This window comes from Oncorhynchus kisutch, linkage group LG30 (assembly GCF_002021735.2).
Source record: "Oncorhynchus kisutch isolate 150728-3 linkage group LG30, Okis_V2, whole genome shotgun sequence".
Taxonomy (NCBI): domain Eukaryota; kingdom Metazoa; phylum Chordata; class Actinopteri; order Salmoniformes; family Salmonidae; genus Oncorhynchus; species Oncorhynchus kisutch.
In genome coordinates, this window is record NC_034203.2 from 24,319,533 (window position 1) to 24,339,423 (window position 19,891).

The 19,891-nt window shown below is 42.3% G+C and overlaps 1 protein-coding gene and 1 long non-coding RNA gene across 6 annotated transcripts in view; one reads left to right on the top strand and one right to left on the bottom strand.

The window, feature by feature from the left end:
- Positions 1-1,401: 1,401 nt before the first annotated feature.
- On the bottom strand, positions 1,402-3,392 carry LOC116358539 (uncharacterized). Its single transcript, XR_004206266.1, has 2 exons — positions 3,125-3,392; positions 1,402-1,922 (listed from the first exon to the last, which is right to left on the bottom strand). It is a non-coding gene; the product is annotated as an uncharacterized LOC116358539 (long non-coding RNA).
- Positions 2,188-19,891, top strand: part of LOC109875158 (histone-lysine N-methyltransferase 2C) — a 147,661-nt gene continuing 129,957 nt past the window's right edge. For 4 of the 5 annotated variants that reach the window (XM_031809660.1, XM_031809661.1, XM_031809663.1 and 1 more), the window contains exons 1-2: positions 2,189-3,106; positions 12,599-12,790. In XM_031809660.1, the coding sequence (XP_031665520.1) occupies positions 12,600-12,790 (191 nt within the window). In that variant the 5' untranslated portion in view covers positions 2,189-3,106; position 12,599. Of the gene's footprint in view, positions 3,107-12,598; positions 12,791-19,891 lie in introns of all 5 variants that reach the window. The other variant, XM_031809662.1, reaches the window with a different exon arrangement.

Consider the following 19,891-nt stretch of genomic DNA (forward strand, 5'->3'; position numbering starts at 1 on the left):
TTCAAAGTTCTTGAAATTTTCCAGAAGTAATGATGGACTGTCATTTCTCTTTGCTTATTTGAGCTGTTCTTGCCATAATATGGACTTGGTCTTTTACTAAATAGGGCTATATCCTGTATACCACCTCTACCTTGTCACAACATCACTGATTGGCTCAACCGCATTAATAAGGAAAGAAATTCCACAAATTAACTTTTAAGAAGACACACCTGTTAATTGAAATGCATTCCAGGTGACTACCTCATGAAGCTGGTTGAGAGAATGCCAAGAGTGCGCAAAGCTGTCATCAAGGCAAAGGGTGGCTACTTTGAATAATCTCAAATATCAAATATATTTTGATTTGTTGTACACGTTTTTGGTTACTACATGATTCCATATGTGTTATTTCATAGTTTTGATGTCTTCACTACCATTCTACAATGTAGAAAATAGTAAAAATAAAGAAAAACCCTTGAATGAGTAGGTTTGTCAAAATGTTTGACTGGTACTGTATGTAAAATCAGGTAATGCCAAATTCCAGTCTGAAGGAAGTGAATGACTTTCCCTCAGTCAAACCACAATAGTGTTTGTCATTTTGGCAGTGAAGATCGGATTTTGGCAGGATTTTTTTGCAGATCATTTATTAGTGTTCAGAATTTATCAAAATGCCAGTCTAAATTAATAAACGGGCCGCCAGTTGAATAGCCCTGGTGTAGTGAGAGAGGAAGAGGCGAAGTTAGAGGGATAACTTGGCCCAGAATCTGTCTTCTGCAGCAGGTGGTGTTTGTTAATTCACCAAGTGAGGAATCTTGTATGGAGGTCAATCAGTGTTGAATTTGTGGTTTAGTTGATCAAATATAGATTCTGTCATGATTAGGTTGTTATGAGTGTACTGATATAAGTAGGACATGTGAAATTCCAACAACATTGAGAAAAAATACTTATAATAATATTGGAGTTTTTTCTTGTCATCACTACTTACCACAGCCACAAGGTTATAAACCCCGTCTATTTCTACAATTTATCTTCTTAAAAAGTGACTTTAAACATAACCTTAACCACACTGCTAACCTTATGCCTAACCTTAAATTAAGACCAAAAAGCATTTTTTTTCTTCATGAACTACTTATGATATAGCCAATTTGTACTTTGTGTCTGTAGTAACTAGTGGAAACAGTTATGCCTGTTGTTCACACGCGTATCTGCCAATGTTGTGTATAAACCCTGGATGATTGACAGGGGGGCAGTATTGAAGCAACCCCGCAGCCATCTTGGTGAAAAAAGGATTTTGGAAGCTATAGAAATGCATTTATTAATGTCTACATCCGTTTTCGACAAGTTTAATATATTACAGACACTTAAATGCTTACTTTTAAATTATATTATGTGAGCTAAACATACCATAAAAAAATAAATACAACACTTCCTTAAAGTATATATTTTTATTGAGTACTAATGTTACTGTCCTCACTACAACAACAACATGCTTAAATACAAGTAATTTTGTCATTGAACCATTTAATTGAAATACCGTAGGATTCCATTAATTACTATTGAGGACTGCTTTTCTGAGGATATATTGGCAATATGGCAAATCTGTGGCTTCGAAGGCCAATGGATAGCATCTGCAATCCAGGGTTTATATATATATTTAGAATTTTTACATTTAATCTTATTTAAGTATGCAAGACAGTTAAGAACAAGTTCTTATTTACAATGACGGCCTACACCAGACACTTGGCCAATTGTGTGCCGACCTATGTGTGCCGACCTATGGGACTCCCAATCATGCCCGGATTTGAACGAGGGTGTCTGTAGTGGTGCCTCTAGCGCTGAGATGCAGTGCCTTAGACCGCTGCGCCACTCGCCACTCGGGAGTCATTGGTATCTGCCCTCATTGGCTAGAATGGTCCCACCTGATTTTGCCTCCTCCCAACTGCCTTCTATTTAAAAGAAAAAGAAGGGGAAAAAAAGTATTTTCATTGTTAGAGCAGACACTTGACTAGAGTATCTTGTCAATTTAATGCATACTCTGTGGTATAGGCTACTAGAACTATCAAAGACGGTTTAGAAACTCTGTGGTACTTTGGTATAAAACAATGCCCACTGCAGTCCGTTCCATCGAGAAACACCAGAGTGCCACCTTTTAGAAGTGTCCGATACACTTTCCGTGTTTATTAAAAATGCTATATTCCTCCGCGGGGTCAGGGAGTATAGTTTTTATATGGATGTTGCATTTAATTGAGGGCGGTTTAAGATTCATAATACAACTGAAAATGGTAAAATCATATTGGTAACCATTACCTCTCCAAGTGTATCTCTTCGATATATGTAGCAATGTGTTGGACCTATATTTTTCGGAGTCCACTAGGAGGTTATTCGGTGTCGCTTTAAACGTGGCCACTGTAAAGAGAGTCACCACGATATAACTTATATATTTTTTTACATTAAAGATAGACGTAGTCATTTAGCCACCGTGAGTATTTTTATTATAGTGTAAAAAAAAATGTTTTTATGTTTTGCTAAACTCTTAGGTTAGTCTTTCCGGCTTGTCAGCTCGCTCTACTCTGTGGCGGCTGAAGAAAAAAAGAACCAGTTGGCAAGCGAAGCGAACGCTCGGAGCCAGCAGCAAACTAGCCATTTCATCGTTTATTTTTGTCGTAAGCACTGGCTTACTTGTGAAGATTGTTTCGTTTTATCCTAAAGACTGTTTGGAGTTTGTCTGCCTTGGATTACGGATATTACACATTTCCCTGTATTAAACATTAACTGTGCTAGCTAGCTAAACATTTTATTTGTGCGACGACAGCTGTCATTTGGAGAAGGAAAAGTGATCCGTCATGCGTGAGAAATGAAGCTGATTTCTACTGGATTTACATTTTAACATCCTTCAAATGGGCGACGTTAACGTTCAATATTTGAGAACTGCGGTGGTATTGCCTTAGTAACTAGTGTGGCCACCTAGCTTGCTACTTATACTTATCGTTGGACAGAAGACCGCTAGTTAGCTGGCTATATCATTCATTCAGCCTCATAAATACACTAACTACAAAGTGATATAACTATAGCAATATCGCTTACAATTTTGGACATGAAGAAAATAACCTACTATTCATAGGGTTGAAAGGTAAGTTGTCATATCTACCTTGGTATTTCATCATGTACTCGGTAGCTAGCAACGTTATTTTCCGGCTTTGCAGCGGTCTGTGCTCGAAGGTTTTTGTCGCCGCCTTGTTTGGTCCGATCGTCCAACACAACGTTCGACATTACAGCAGCGAATCAGCCAAACTATCAGTATTTTCTGCTTGAAAATTATTAGACACGTGAATACTTCAGCTGTGGCTAAAATACAAGGCCAACGTGTCCTTTGGACCACCTATGCTGTTGCTTCTGAACATAGTGTAATGTTATGTAGTTATCTAACTAGGTAACGTTGGCTAACCTCGTACCTGTGAACTACTAGCTATAGTTGTCCAGCTAGATAACGTTGGCTAGCAACAGTTATGATCTCGGTATGCATTTATTTTATTCGTGGTCTCATACCAAAGAAAATGCCAACGTTAGTTATCGAAATTTAGCAACCTAACTAGCTAACTTTGAGTAGCTAACTAGCAGGCTAGTTGATTTGCTAGCCAAAACCTTTGATGCACATGCTAGCTTGGTACTGTAGTTAGCTAGCTAACTTAGTAGGCAGCTGTGGAATCGTGAGTGACTTGACTTTGAAGTTGAGCATATTATAAAAACCCAAGCCAGCCAGCCTATATGTCAACTAAGCAATATGTTGATGTTTACCAACGTTCACTGGGTCATTGAAATGTGCGTTTAGTTAGCTATTTAGCTACGCTAGTCGTTTAGCTATCGGGTTAGTGGCATCCCATTTGTCATATATCAAATGCATTTATCAGTTAATGTCCCCGTGTGTCACATTGTATCCCACCAATTGGGATATCACCAGTCTTACTAGTATGCTCATCTTTCTCCTCATTTGCAATGTCATGTAATAGCCAAACAAAGACTACAAAGCACCTAGCTAGTATTGCTAGCTAGATTTGGCTGACTTGAGCATGCAGTTGCTTTGTGCTCTAGTGTAACAAAGGTAGCCCACTTATCTTGGGGTTCCCAATTCTGCCCGCTGCCTTATGAAACAAAAGTACTTTAATACTAATGTAGTATTTGTGTTGCAAATGAATGAAACATTGAGTAACTTTCAAACACATATGTTTAGTCAGTTTACTATAATTGGTCCCCACACTTTTGATTCCACTTTTTAGCCTGTCATGGATCCACTTCACTATCCACCTTTTGGCCATTCACTTGTGCCTTTTGTAATTGTGGTTGTTGGCTAAGTAGGGCTATAGTTTGCATGGGGACCAGATGGGTGAATTTATAAATCCACCAACCACTGGGACATTATTGCTTGGGTCTGAAGATGGTCCTCTCTTCTTAGGGACTCTACAAGTCAGAATGTTGAATAAAATGACATGAACTTACACTGCCAGTTGTCTGTGTGGTTGGTCCTTTTTCGGGTTGAAATTTTAGACAATATACACACAGGAAAGGTTTTTTTTTTCTTTTCTTTTTTTTCCCCCAAAAGCTGGTAGTGCATTCAGATCTGTCATATGCAGCATGCGCACACAATGTAAATACATGCATGCGACACAAGCATACTGGCCAAGCAAGTGGTTACATGGTTGTGTGGATGCTTCAGGTGATAGAAATGTATACTTTTTTTTATTCAACAGTCTGGCATGTTGAGAACCTTAGAGGAATGTTTCCAGAATCAAACACTATTGTCCCAGACGTTGGTGGATTTAGAATTTCACCCATCTGGTCCCCAGGCAAGGCTATAGTGAACATTTGTCTTTCCAGAATTCATATGTCATTGACGTGTTCTCAATGTTTACATGTTCAAGCTGGCTGTCAAGCCTATTGCTCTGTAACCAGGCAGGGGCACAGAATGTATCAGCCTACTTGATTGTGTAACACAGAGACCACATTAACGGCCGCTTTGATTGCGAATGGTAGCTAGACGGTAGGCAATTGGCTTACCAAAAACCATCCGGTCGGGTTCACATTGTGCAGCAGCCTAAACAATTTCGGACAACCCCAAGCTCACTGAATTGCTGTAGTGACATTCACCTGATGCCTTCTCTCACCCATTGGCTACACTACATCTAGTCCTAGCGCGATCTTCTCACACAATAAAGACTGTGTTGGACAACAACCGAGGGCAAATATAGGTTCAGTCTTAGAAAAGGCTCATCTCGCACAGGTAGTTAATCAAAATCTTAAATTTAGTGTGAGGTGCCCCTGATGATGCAGAGCAGGATACAGTGCAGTGGAGGGATGGATCCGGTAAAGTAGGCTAGTTCCAGGAAGAGACTGTGTCTCATTGGCAGCTTGGTTCCAGGTCGTTCCATGTTATTTCAGCAAGCCAAGATACCCACTGTCTGATTGTTCTGAAATCATTTCTGTAGTTAAACATAAGATAAGCAATATTTTGTTGAAGTAAAATTTGATCTCTGAGAAATGAAGATAATTATAGTACCTATGAATTAAAATGGACAATTTCGGTTCAATTAATTTAATATATTAATCCTAACATCCAATTTTGAACATACCTTTTTCTAACATAAGACATGAGGAATCCAAAGAAATTGTCAAACTACCCACGGAAACCCCACATCCCATACCAACAACGAGTATATATTGTAAGTTCTTTATTTCAGACAACTAGTTCAGAGTATTGTTTTTTCATTCTCTAATCATGTAATCTCAGTGGATTTGGTGATGTTTTTTTCCACATGTTCAGAGAAATTAGTACATTTTTTCCTTCATCCTGATATTACCAGGTTCTGACCACTAGACGGTGCTGTTCCTGCTATTTGGTGATAGCATTTATATATATATATATATATATATATATATATATACTGCTCAAACAACACAATGTAACTCCAAGTCAATCAAACTGTCCCCTTAGGAAGCAACAGTGATTGACAATAAATTGCACATGCTGTTGTGGAAATGGAATAGACAACAGGTGGAAATTATAGGCAATTAGCAAGACACCCCCAATAAAGGAGTGATTCTGCAGGTGGTGACCACAGGCCACTTCTCAGTTCCTATGCTTCCTGGCTGATGTTTTGGTCACTTTTGAATGCTGACGGTGCTTTCACTCTAGTGGTAGCATGAGACGGAGTCTACAACCCACACAAGTGGCTCAGGTAGTGCAGCTCATCCAGGATGGCACATCAATGCGAGCTGTGGCAAGAACGTTTGCTGTGTCTGTCAGCGTAGTGTCCAGAGCATGGAGGCGCTACCAGGAGACAGACCAGTACATCAGGAGACGTGGAGGAGGCCGTAGGAGGGCAACAACCCAGCAGCAGGACCGTTACCTCCGCCTTTGTGCAAGGAGGAGCACTGCAAAATGATCTCCAGCAGGCCACAAATGTGCATGTGTCTGCTCAAACGGTCAGAAACAGACTCCATGAGGGTGGTATGAGGACCCGACGTCCACAGGTGGGGGTTGTGCTTACAGCCCAACACCGTGCAGGACGTTTGGCATTTGCCAGAGAACACCAAGATTGGCAAATTCGCCACTGGCGCCCTGTGCTCTTCACAGATAAAAGCAGGTTGACACTGAGCACATGTGACAGACGTGAGTCTGTAGACGCCGTGGAGTCTGGAGACGCCGTGGAGAACGTCTGCTGCCTGCAACATCCTCCAGCATGACCAGTTTGGCGGGGGGGTCAATCATGGTGTGGGGTGGCATTTCTTTGGGGTGCCGCACAGCCCTCCATGTGCTCGCCAGAGGTAGCCTGACTGCCGTTAGGTACCGAGATGAGATCCTCAGACCCCTTGTGAGACCATATGCTGGTGCGGTTGGCCCTGGGTTCCTCCTAATACAAGACAATGCTAGACCTCATGTGGCTGGAGTGTGTCAGCAGTTCCTGCAAGAGGAAGGCATTGATGCTATGGACTTGCCTGTCCGTTCCCCAGACCTGAATCCAATTGAGCACATCTGGGACATCATGTCTCGCTCCATCCACCACAGACTGTCCAGGAGTTGGCGGATGCTTTAGTCCAGGTCTGGGAGGAGATCCCTCAGGAGACCATCCGCCACCTCATCAGGAGCATACCCAGGCGTTGTAGGGAGGTCATACAGGCACGTGGAGGCCACACACACTATCAAAGTTGGATCAGCCTGTAGTGTGGTTTTCCACTTTAATTTTGAGTGTGACTCCAAATCCAGACCTCCATGGGCTGATAAATTTGATTTCCATTGATCATTTTTGTGTGATTTTGTTGTCAGCACATTCAACTATGTAAAGAAAAATGTAATAGGAATATTTCATTCATTCAGATCTAGGATGTGTTATTTTAGTGTTCCCTTTATTTTTTGGAGCAGTGTATATATAGTGCCAGTCAAAAGTTTGGACACACCTACTCATTCCAGGGTTTTTCTTTATTTGGACTATTTTCTACATTGTAGATTTAATAGTGAAGACATACAATCTATGAAATAACACATATAGAATCAGATAGAAACCAATAAAGTGTTAAAGAAATCAAAATATATTTTCTATTTGAGATTCTTCAAAGTAGCCACCCTTTGCATTAATGACAGCTTTGCACACTTTTGTCATTTTCAGCCAGCTTCATGAGGTGAGTCACCAAATGAGTCACCTGGAATGCATTTCAATTAACAGGTGTGCCTTGTTATCAGCTCATAAGTGAAGCAAAATGACAGTCCTTCATTACTTTAAGACATGAAGGTCAGTCAATCAGGAAAATTTCAAGAACATCAAGCGCTGTGTTGAATCTGGCTGTCATGAGGACCGCCACAGGAAAGGAAGACCCAGAGTTACCTCTGCTGCAGCGGATAAGTTCATCCGAGTTAACTCCACCTCAGATTGCAGCCCAAATAAATGCTTCACAGAGTTTAAGTATCAGACACATGAAGGACACCAATATTAAGAAGAGACTTGCTTGGGCCAAGAAACACGAACAATGGACATTAGACCAGTGGAAATCTGACCTTTGGTCTGATGAGTCCAAATTTCAGATTTTTGGTTCCAACCGCTGTCTTTGTGAAATGCAGAGTAGGTGAACGGATGATCTCTGCATGTGTTGTTCTCAATGTGAAACATGGAGGAGGTGGTGTGGGGGTGTTTTGATGGTGACACTCAGTGATTTAATTAGAATTCAAGGCACACTTAACCAGCATGGCTACCACACCATTCTGCAGCGATACGCCATCCCATCTGGTTTGCGCTTCGTGGGACTTTCATTTGTTTTTCAACAGGACAATGACCCAACACACCTCCAAAGGTTATTTGACCAAGAAGGAGAGTGATGGAGTGCTGCATCAGATGACCTGGCCTTCACAATCACCCGACCTCAACCCAATTGAGATGGTTTGGGATGTTTTGGATCTCAGAGTGAAGGAAAAGCAGCCAACAAGTGCTCAGCATATGTGGGAACTCCTTCAAGACTGTTGGAAAAGCATTTCAGGTGAAGCTGGTTGAGAGAATGCCAAGAGTGTGCAATGCTGTCATCAAGGGAAAGGGTGGCAACTTTGAAGAATCTAAAATATATTTGTATTTGTTTAAAACATATTTGGTTACAACATGATTTCATATGGGTTATTTCATAGTTTTTATATCTCCACTATTATTCTACAATGTATAAAATAGTAAAAATAAAAAACCCTTGAATGAGTAGGTGTGTCCAAGCTTTTGACAGGTACTGTATATTCATACCCACACACACTACATGACCAAAATTATGTGGACACCTGCTGGTCGAATATCTCATTCCAAAATCATGTGCATTAATATGGAGTTGGTCCCCCCCTTTGCTGCTATAACAGCCTCCACTCTTCTGAGAAGGCTTTCCACTGGATGTTGGAACATTGCTGCGGGGACTTGCTTCCACTCAGCCACGAGCATTAGTGAGGTCAGGCACTAATGTTGGGCAATTAGGCCTGGCTCGTAGTCAGCGTTCCAATTCATCCCAGAGTTGTTCGATGGGTTTGAGGTCAGGGCTCTGTGCAGGTCAGTCAAGTTCTTCCACACCTATATCGACAAACCATTTCTGTATGAACCTTGCTTTGTGCACAGGGACATTGACATGCTTGAACAGGAAAGGGCCTTCACCAAACTGTTGCCACAAAGTTGGAAGCACAGAATCGTCTAGAATGTCATTGTATGCTGTAGTGTTAAGATATCCCTTCGCTGGAACTAAGGGGCCTAGCCCGAACCATAAAAACAGCCCCAGTCTATTATTCCTCCTCCACCAAACTTTACATTGGGCACTATGCAAACCCAGATTCGTCTGTCGGACTGCCAGATGGTGAAGAGTGATTCATCACTCCAGAGAACTCCTTTCCACTGATCCAGAGTCCATTGGCGGTGAGCTTTACACCACTGCAGCCAACGCTTGGTGGTGATCTTAGACTTGTGTGCAGCTGCTCGGCCATGGAAACCCATTTAATAAAGCTCCCGACAAATAGTTATTGTGCTGATGTTGCTTCCAGAGGGAGTTTGGAACTCGGTAGTGAGTGTCGCAATCGAGGACAGACTATTTGTACTCGCTATTTACTCACACGTGGTCCCATTTGGTGAGCCTGTGTGGCCTACCACTTCGAGGCTGAGCCGTTGTTGCTCTTCACTTCACAATAACAGCACTTACAGTTGAACGGGGCAGCTAGGGCACAAATTTGACGACCTGACTTGTTGGATTATGACGGTGCCACGTTGAAAGTCACTGAGCTCTTCAGTAAGACCATTCTACTGCCAATATTTGTCTATGGACATTGCATGGCTGTGCGCTTGATTTATAGTCCTGTCAGCAACAAGTGTGGCTGAAATAGCTAAATCCACTAATTTGTAGGGTTGTCCACATACTTTTGTTTAGACCCCCCCCATTGTTAAAGAGAGACTTCCCCTAAATTACAAAATGACATTGGTCTATTGTTTAACTGGCCACTATTTCAAATGCTACCTTATTAGAATTTGTGGCACAAATCCAATGCAATGCAATTGTAGCTGTATTAGCATTTTGGCGCTTCGTATCCAAATCATCTATAAGTAACGTCATTGAGTCTTACACAATATATCTTTTGATATTTTAGATTTGGACATTAAGTATGAACATGCTAATATGCAGTGGGGCAAAAAAGTATTTAGTCAGCCACCAATTGTGCAAGTTCTCCCACTTAAAAAGATGAGAGAGGCCTGTAATTTTCATCATAGGTACACTTCAACTATGACAGACAAAATGAGAGAAAAAAAATCCAGAAAATCACATTGTAGGATTTTTAATGAATTTATTTGCAAATTATGGTGGGAAATAAGTATTTGGGTCAATAACAAAAGTTTATCTCAATACTTTGTTATATACCCTTTGTTGGCAATGACAGAGGTCAAACGTTTTCTGTAAGTCTTCACAAGGTTTTCACACACTGTTGTTGGTATTTTGGCCCATTCCTCCATGCAGATCTCCTCTAGAGCAGGGATGTTTTGGGGCTGTTGCTGGGCAACATGGACTTTCAACTCCCTCCAAAGATTTTCTATGGGGTTGAGATCTGGAGACTGGCTAGGCCACTCCAGGACCTTGAAATGCTTCTTACGAAGCCACTCCTTCGTTGCCCGGGCGGTGTGTTTGGGATCATTGTCATGCTGAAAGACCCAGCCACGTTTCATCTTCAATGCCCTTGCTGATGGAAGGAGGTTTTCACTCAAAATCTCACGATACATGGCCCCATTCATTCTTTCCTTTACACGGATCAGTCTTCCTGGTCCCTTTGCAGAAAAACAGCCCCAAAGCATGATGTTTCCACCCCCATGCTTCACAGTAGGTATGGTGTTCTTTGGATGCAACTCAGCATTCTTTGTCCTCCAAACACGACGAGTTGAGTTTTTACCAAAAAGTTATATTTTGGTTTCATCTGACCATATGACATTCTCCCAATCTTCTTCTGGATCATCCAAATGCTCTCTAGCAAACTTAAGATGGGCCTGGACATGTACTGGCTTAAGCAGGGGGACACGTCTGGCACTGCAGGATTTGAGTCCCTGGCGGCGTAGTGTGTTACTGATGGTAGGCTTTGTTACTTTGGTCCCAGCTCTCTGCAGGTCATTCACTAGGTCCCCCCGTGTGGTTCTGGGATTTTTGCTCACCGTTATTGTGATCATTTTGACCCCACGGGGTGAGATCTTGCGTGGAGCCCCAGATTGAGGGAGATTATCAGTGGTCTTGTATGTCTTCCATTTCCTAATAATTGCTCCCACAGTTGATTTCTTCAAACCAAGCTGCTTACCTATTGCAGATTCAGTCTTCCCAGCTTGGTGCAGGTCTACAATTTTGTTTCTGGTGTCCTTTGACAGCTCTTTGGTCTTGGCCATAGTGGAGTTTGGAGTGTGACTGTTTGAGGTTGTGGACAGGTGTCTTTTATACTGATAACAAGTTCAAACAGGTGCCATTAATACAGGTAACGGGTGGAGGACAGAGGAGCCTCTTAAAGAAGAAGTTACAGGTCTGTGAGAGCCAGAAATCTTGCTTGTTTGTAGGTGACCAAATACTTATTTTCCACCATAATTTGTAAATAAATTCATTAAAAATCCTAGAATGTGATTTTCTGGATTTTCCCCCCTCATTTTTTCTGTCATAGTTGAAGTGTACATATGATGAAAATTACAGGCCTCTCGTCTTGGCTGACTAAATACTTTTTTGCCCCACTGTATATGAATACTATAAATTAAAATGGCCAATTTGGGTCCAACCAATTAGCTTACTTTCTCTCAACAAAACAATATTGCAGGAATGCTTATGTTACCAACAGAAACCATTTCAGAACAATCCAGATGGGGGGTGTCAATCATCTTTGTGTCCTTTTTGAGGTGGAATGACCCCTCAACTGTCTGAGGGGAAAGGTTGTCAGACGTGCCCTTTGAAAGACAGGAATAACATTTTTAACAGACACAGTAAGACTAAAGCTGAGCTGAAAATTCAATACAAATGTACTTTTTTTTGTTCCCAGTGTTTCTCACAATAAAACAAATAGGCCTACTGGTTTACAGTGTCTTGTCATACTGTTAAAATATGATACAGAACAGAACCACAGTGGAGAAAACTAACTAATCCACAGGGAAGTAAACAGAGCAAGCTTATATCAGTGGTAAGTACAGGCAACTTCAGAGGCTGAAAGGAGAGGAAGGCAAGAACACAAGCAAGGCATCGAAGGACGAACGGTCATCCAGACAGAGACAGATCACAGCGTGGTGGTATGTAGCTCAGGAAAGGACAGAGTAGTTACATCGATAACACTCAAGAATAGGTTGAATGTTTCTTCAGCTGAGAATACCTTTTTTAAGGACACCTAGAAAGGTCAGAGGTACATTTTAGGCATTTCCTCAACAGTAGCATATCTGGAAAAATGGGATCTTTAGGAATTGATTGTGTTCAACATTTCAGGCAATGTGATAAATTGTCCTGAAGGATAGCATGTCTTATTCACATACTGATTACAAAGTACATCAAGTAACCTATGTATCTAACCAGGCATGATTATCTACTGATACCACTCTCCCCATCTCTTCCTTCCATTGAGAAGAATGTCATCAGAGGATAAGACTGTGGAGCCCTCTGACCAGGGGCCCTCGCTGCCCTCTGTTAGTGCAGGGGCCACGTCCACAGGAAGCCCTGCCCAGACAGACAAGCGCCCCAGGGGCAGACCTCGCAAGGATGCTACCACCACCATCGTACCCCAGGCTCCACCCACAACTACATCCAAGACCAGGAAGAAGTATGTTGTTTACCCTCCGTTTCTTAACAATTGCTATTTATCATAAGACGCCTGTGAATGTAGACTTTCTCTCATGTACAGTAGACGTAGACTTGCCCAAGTCATCACAACAGTCTTGTGTGCAGTTAGCCTGCAGTTTGCTTATCTGGTTGGAACTATGAGCTAGTGGCTACTCCGCTGCCCCAAAAGCTCTTAAAACATCACACAGATACTATCCAAAGCATCAGGCAAAGATCTCATTTAGCAGATGCTGTTATCCAGAGCTATTCTGCATGCTGAACAATGGTATAAATCCAGGAAATTTGAGCACACAAGCTTTCCCAGGTTTTATTGTATGTAGCAGTACCAACCGGCCTCCTTCGTCATTTCCATGGCAACACATAATGCAGCTCAGGGAGCCCTGCTGATGAGCCCTTATGATGCCTACAAGGTACCTTACTCTCTGCTCACACACTCCATATCCTCAATATCCTAATATGTTGACCCCCAGATGAAATTAGTCAATCAATCTATAATCAAAATGATATGTTTATGCCATGGCTATAAGGACAGCTGAGACCATTCCGGTCTCGGTCACATTAGCTGATAGGTTGTTTGGTGGGAGTGGATAGCATGTCATTGGTCCCATTGTTTTACAGCATGCAAGGGATCAAAGGAATACATAGCCTAGGCCTGTTATCTATTGTTTGGTTGTATTTCCCAGAATGAGCTGACCCATGGGACGGTGGAGGGAAGTATGCATTATTACTAGGACTGTCAAACTATTATAAAATGTGTAATCGAGTTAATAGCAGGATTCGCTGTGATTAATCTCAAATTCAAAATTTTCTCAAATTGAACTGTAATTTAAGATTCTTTACACAAAAACCATTACAAGATTCTGTCTTGATTTTATCCAAAGTAACAGTTAGCAAAATCGGGTAAATTGATAAAGCACACTTTTTTTTAACTGCAATGTCAACCTGTTTTGATATTGCATTGTTTTTAGCTGCATAGATGATGTATTTCAAGTTTTCAGTGTATTTTGAACGCTATCAGATAATGTGATTAATCACGCGAAATATTTAAAATGATTTCTGATTATGCATCTCAGGCAGCATCCTTAAATGAGGGGGAGGGGCTGCTTTCGGTATATACCCCAGGTTATTTATTATCGGTATGTTGTTTTTGCAAGGACAATAAGATGTGAAGTGTTCATATCAGGAGAATTAACATATTTATTCTAGAGCTAGTGATACTGTATTGTCTTTGCAACATGTATCAACCGGGCACTATTTTGCAGTGGTGGAAGAAGTACTAAGTTGTCATACTTTAGTAAAAGTAAAGATACCTTAATAGAAAATGACTCAAGTAAAAGTGAAAATCACCCAGTAAAATACTACTTGAGTAAAAGTCTAAGTATTTGGTTTTAAATATACTTAAGTATCAAAGTAAATGGAATTGCTAAAATATACTTAAATATCAAAAGTAAACGTATTAATAATTTCAAATTCCAGACAACACAATTTTTCTTGGATGATTTATTTATGGATAGCCAGGGGAACACTCTGACTTTAAGTTACAAATGAAGCATTTGTGTTTAGTGAGTTCTCCAGATCAGAGGCAGTAGGGATGACCAGGGATGTCTCTTGATAAGTGTGTGAATTTGACCATTTTCCTGAAAAAATGTAACAAGTACTTTTGAGTGTCAGGAAAAATGTATGGAGTAAAAATTTATTTTGGAATGTAGTCAAGTAAAAGTTGGCAAAAATATAAATAGTAAAGTACGAATACCTCAAACTACTTAAGTAGTACTTTAAAGTATTTTTACTTAAACCATTGGTATTTTGATGCAAATTACTCTTAAGGATACAATAGGCATCCCTTAGAACAGGGGTATTCATCTCTTGGCCTACTTGGTCCAGAGCCTCTTGGTTTTCTGTTCTACCTGACAATTAATTGCAACCACCTAGTGTCCCAGGTCTAAATCAGTCCCTGATTAGAGGGAAGATGAAAAAATGCAGTGGAACTGGCTTCAAGGACCAGAGTTGAGTTTGAGGGCCTTTAGAAGTTAGAAATGTTTTGATTTCGAGACTGGGTTGGTTGTCATCCACCATTCCAGTCCCGAACAGGGAATCCATGCCAGGTTTTCTTGTCAGCGCCCTGATAGCTGGAACTACTTACAGCATTATTTTCACTCCTCTTTTTTTTCTCTCTCTCTTGTTGGTGATCATGGAGAGAAGTTGCAGAGGGGATGGGGAGCTGGATGTTACAGTCCTTTAGGGTGTTTTGACATTTTAACGCTGCAATATGTATCTTTTTGGACCACCTGACCAAATTCACATAGAAATGTGAGTTATAGGTCTGTCATTCTTATTGAAAGCAAGTCTAAGAAGCGGTACATATGTTCCATGTGCGATTTTCTATGCTTCCCCTTCTTAAAGGTGCAATATGCAGAAATGGCTCTGCCATTTCCTGCTTTCAAAAATGTGTATAGTTTGCCTAATTTCAGTTTGCAACAAAACAAGCAGTGCTTTGTGTAGGGAATCATTGTACCATCTAAACCGCTGTGAAATATCTTTTAAATAACCAAACATTTTGTATTTCCAGCTGTTTGAAGCTGGTGTACAAAACAGAAAGTAAAAGATGCAGAAACTAAACTAAACAATGGGAAGCGTGGAAGTAGCGCACATAACTTATCTATTGCTTCTTAGACTTGGTTTCAGATGTATAACTCACATTTCTATTTGAATTTGGTTGGGTCGCCAAAAATGTTACATTTAAGTTTCTTTTTTTGCATCTTCTACTTTTGGTTTTGTACACCAGCTGAAAATACTATATTTTTGGGTATTGAAAATATATTTCACAGCAGTTTAGATGGTACAATGACTCTCTACACTATACATTGCTTGTTTTGTCACAAACGGAAATGTACATTTTAACAACCACAAAATGGTGGAGCGATTTCTGCATATTGCATCTTTTAAAGAAAAGTCAAAAGAAAAGGCTACACGAGAGCATATGGACACCACTGTAGGCACACCACGCTGGGAATGGTCACAAACAGGGTTATGATGGTATGAAGTTGCGTCTGCTTAGTCTATATGTCAGTTACGGTTATGTATCTCCTGCTCATCATATAAAAATACCTAATTAGGTAGCCCTGGTAATTGTGGAGTTGGTGATATTCATGCCAGTGTAGTGATGTCAGATCGGATGCATCAGCCACTTAATAGAGGGTAACTTTATGGTTTGTGTGTACTACCTATGATCTGAATATGGCTGATATCAGACAGCTGGACTGTCCTCAAACAGACGTATCTCTCTGCTGCAGACGTTGTTGGGCACTAGAGAAGCCCCTTACCGCCTCCCTCCTCCCAGACAGAGAGGAGCTTGAGATGTCTTGGAACAGTGATGCATTTTTAATCCTGGTGTCAGCTACTCTACACCCCGTGCCGTCATCACAGGGATGCTCCCTTGGCTTGGAGGTTTTCCCCTTTAACTGTAGGTTAGAACATTATGGATGGAACTCTTTTCACTGTGTATTAGACCTGGGCCTATATTGGGCCTTATTGGACCCTTGCTTAAATATTTGTGGCCATGACTAGGCCTCGTTTCTGGAAAAAGATCAGGGCTCTCTAGTGTCTTCATTAATCATGTATTGATTTAGTGTTTTTCTTCTTCTTCTTTTTTCCTGCCCACGCAGAAGCTTGAACTGTGTCTTTTAGGCTTCCATCTTGTTGCTTCTTATCTGGAGTGGGAAGTCATCTGGAGGGAGGAGTTGACTTGGCATCTGGCCCATTGTGATTTCTCTCTCCAGTGGCATCGAAAATTACCCCCCCCCCCCCCCCCCCCCCCCACTGCATCCTCCCCACTACCCCCGAGAAACGCTGGCTGCTCTCATTTGGAGTGTTTGCTCTTGAATTTAGCAGGCCCACTGTGCGTGGCGCTGTTTAATTTAATCCATGACAATTATCACCTCGACTCGACATGGTGGCTCTCAGATTGGGTTAAAACAACTCCTACTGGAGGACGCTGACACGGTCAGATCTCTCCTCTGCTGTGTGTGTGGTGGGTTTTAAGCACTCTGCACTCTTCATTGATGTGTTAACTTTGCTTTCCAGACAGTTGGTTTAAATGAAAAGAGGTAAAGGTGACGTCACCTTGGTTGGTGTCAGAGTTGTGGCTGTAGCAACTGTCTGTGTGTCTTCAACTCTGCCCTAGTGTCACTGACCGCTAGGATGCCATCATTATCATCAAAGGTGACGTAGCCTAGAAAACAAGTGAGAGGTGAGGAGTGGGAAAGGCTAGATGATGTAAGACATGTAGTAAAGGGAGCCGTGTGGATTTCAGAGCCACTCAACAGGAGGTCAATTCAGATCTGAGTCCGGCCAAATTCCATTTATAGCGGGAAGATCATACAATTCTGACATTTCTTCCCTCTGCTAGGCAGCCTAATGGTTTTAGCCTGACGACATTTATTTTTTAAATTTTTTTTATTTCACCTTTATTTAACCAGGTAGGCTAGTTGAGAACAAGTTCTCATTTGCAACTGCGACCTGGCCAAGATAAAGCATAGCAGTGTGAGCATACAACAAAGAGTTACACATGGAGTAAACAATTAACAAGTCAATAACACAGTAGAAAAATAAAGGGGGGGGTCTATATACAATGTGTGCAAAAGGCATGAGGAGGTAGGCAAATAATTACAATTTTGCAGATTAACACTGGAGTGATAAATGATCAGATGGTCATGTACAGGTAGAGATATTGGTGTGCAGAAGAGCAGAAAAGTAAATAAATAAAAACAGTATGGGGATGAGGTAGGTGAAAAGGGTGGGCTATTTACCAATAGACTATGTACAGCTGCAGCGATCGGTTAGCTGCTCAGATAGCTGATGTTTGAAGTTGGTGAGGGAGATAAAAGTCTCCAACTTCAGCGATTTTTGCAATTCGTTCCAGTCACAGGCAGCAGAGTACTGGAACGAAAGGCGGCCAAATGAGGTGTTGGCTTTAGGGATGATCAGTGAGATACACCTGCTGGAGCGCGTGCTACGGATGGGTGTTGCCATCGTGACCAGTGAGCTGAGATAAGGCGGAGCTTTACCTAGCATAGACTTGTACATGACCTGGAGCCAGTGGGTTTGGCGACGAATATGTAGCGAGGGCCAGCCGACTAGAGCATACAAGTCGCAGTGGTGGGTGGTATAAGGTGCTTTAGTGACAAAACGGATGGCACTGTGATAGACTGCATCCAGTTTGCTGAGTAGAGTGTTGGAAGCCATTTTGTAGATGACATCGCCGAAGTCGAGGATCGGTAGGATAGTCAGTTTTACTAGGGTAAGCTTGGCGGCGTGAGTGAAGGAGGCTTTGTTGCGGAATAGAAAGCCGACTCTTGATTTGATTTTCGATTGGAGATGTTTGATATGAGTCTGGAAGGAGAGTTTGCAGTCTAGCCAGACACCTAGGTACTTATAGACGTCCACATATTCTAGGTCGGAACCATCCAGGGTGGTGATGCTAGTCGGGCATGCAGGTGCAGGCAGCGACTGGTTGAAAAGCATGCATTTGGTTTTACTAGCGTTTAAGAGCAGTTGGAGGCCACGGAAGGAGTGTTGTATGGCATTGAAGCTTGTTTGGAGGTTAGATAGCACAGTGTCCAAAGACGGGCCGAAGGTATATAGAATGGTGTCGTCTGCGTAGAGGTGGATCAGGGAATCGCCCGCAGCAAGAGCAACATCATTGATATACACAGAGAAAAGAGTCGGCCCGAGAATTGAACCCTGTGGCACCCCCATAGAGACTGCCAGAGGACTGGACAGCATGCCCTCCGATTTGACACACTGAACTCTGTCTGCAAAGTAATTGGTGAACCAGGCAAGGCAGTCATCCGAAAAACCGAGGCTACTGAGTCTGCCGATAAGAATATGGTGATTGACAGAGTCGAAAGCCTTGGCAAGGTCGATGAAGACGGCTGCACAGTACTGTCTTTTATCGATGGCGGTTATGATATCGTTTAGTACCTTGAGTGTGGCTGAGGTGCACCCATGACCGGCTCGGAAACCAGATTGCACAGCGGAGAAGGTACGGTGGGATTCGAGATGGTCAGTGACCTGTTTGTTGACTTGGCTTTCGAAGACCTTAGATAGGCAGGGCAGGATGGATATAGGTCTGTAACAGTTTGGGTCCAGGGTGTCTCCCCCTTTGAAGAGGGGGATGACTGCGGCAGCTTTCCAATCCTTGGGGATCTCAGACGAGATGAAAGAGAGGTTGAACAGGCTGGTAATAGGGGTTGCGACAATGGTGGCAGATAGTTTCAGAAATAGAGGGTCCAGATTGTCAAGCCCAGCTGATTTGTACGGGTCCAGGTTTTGCAGCTCTTTCAGAACATCTGCTATCTGGATTTGGGTAAAGGAGAACCTGGAGAGGCTTGGGCGAGGAGCTGCGGGGGGGGCGGAGCTGTTGGCCGAGGTTGAAGTAGCCAGGCGGAAGGCATGGCCATCCGTTGAGAAATGCTTATTGAAGTTTTCGATAATCATGGATTTATCAGTGGTGACCGTGTTACCTAGCCTCAGTGCAGTGGGCAGCTGGGAGGAGGTGCTCTTGTTCTCCATGGACTTCACAGTGTCCCAGAACTTTTTGGAGTTGGAGCTACAGGATGCAAACTTCTGCCTGAAGAAGCTGGCCTTAGCTTTCCTGACTGACTGCGTGTATTGGTTCCGGACTTCCCTGAACAGTTGCATATCACGGGGACTATTCGATGCTATTGCAGTCCGCCACAGGATGTTTTTGTGCTGGTCGAGGGCAGTCAGGTCTGGGGTGAACCAAGGGCTGTATCTGTTCTTAGTTCTGCATTTTTTGAACGGAGCATGCTTATCTAAAATGGTGAGGAAGTTACTTTTAAAGAATGACCAGGCATCCTCAACTGACGGGATGAGGTCAATGTCCTTCCAGGATACCCGGGCCAGGTCGATTAGAAAGGCCTGCTCACAGAAGTGTTTTAGGGAGCGTTTGACAGTGATGAGGGGTGGTCGTTTGACTGCGGCTCCGTAGCGGATACAGGCAATGAGGCAGTGATCGCTGAGATCCTGGTTGAAGACAGCGGAGGTGTATTTGGAGGGC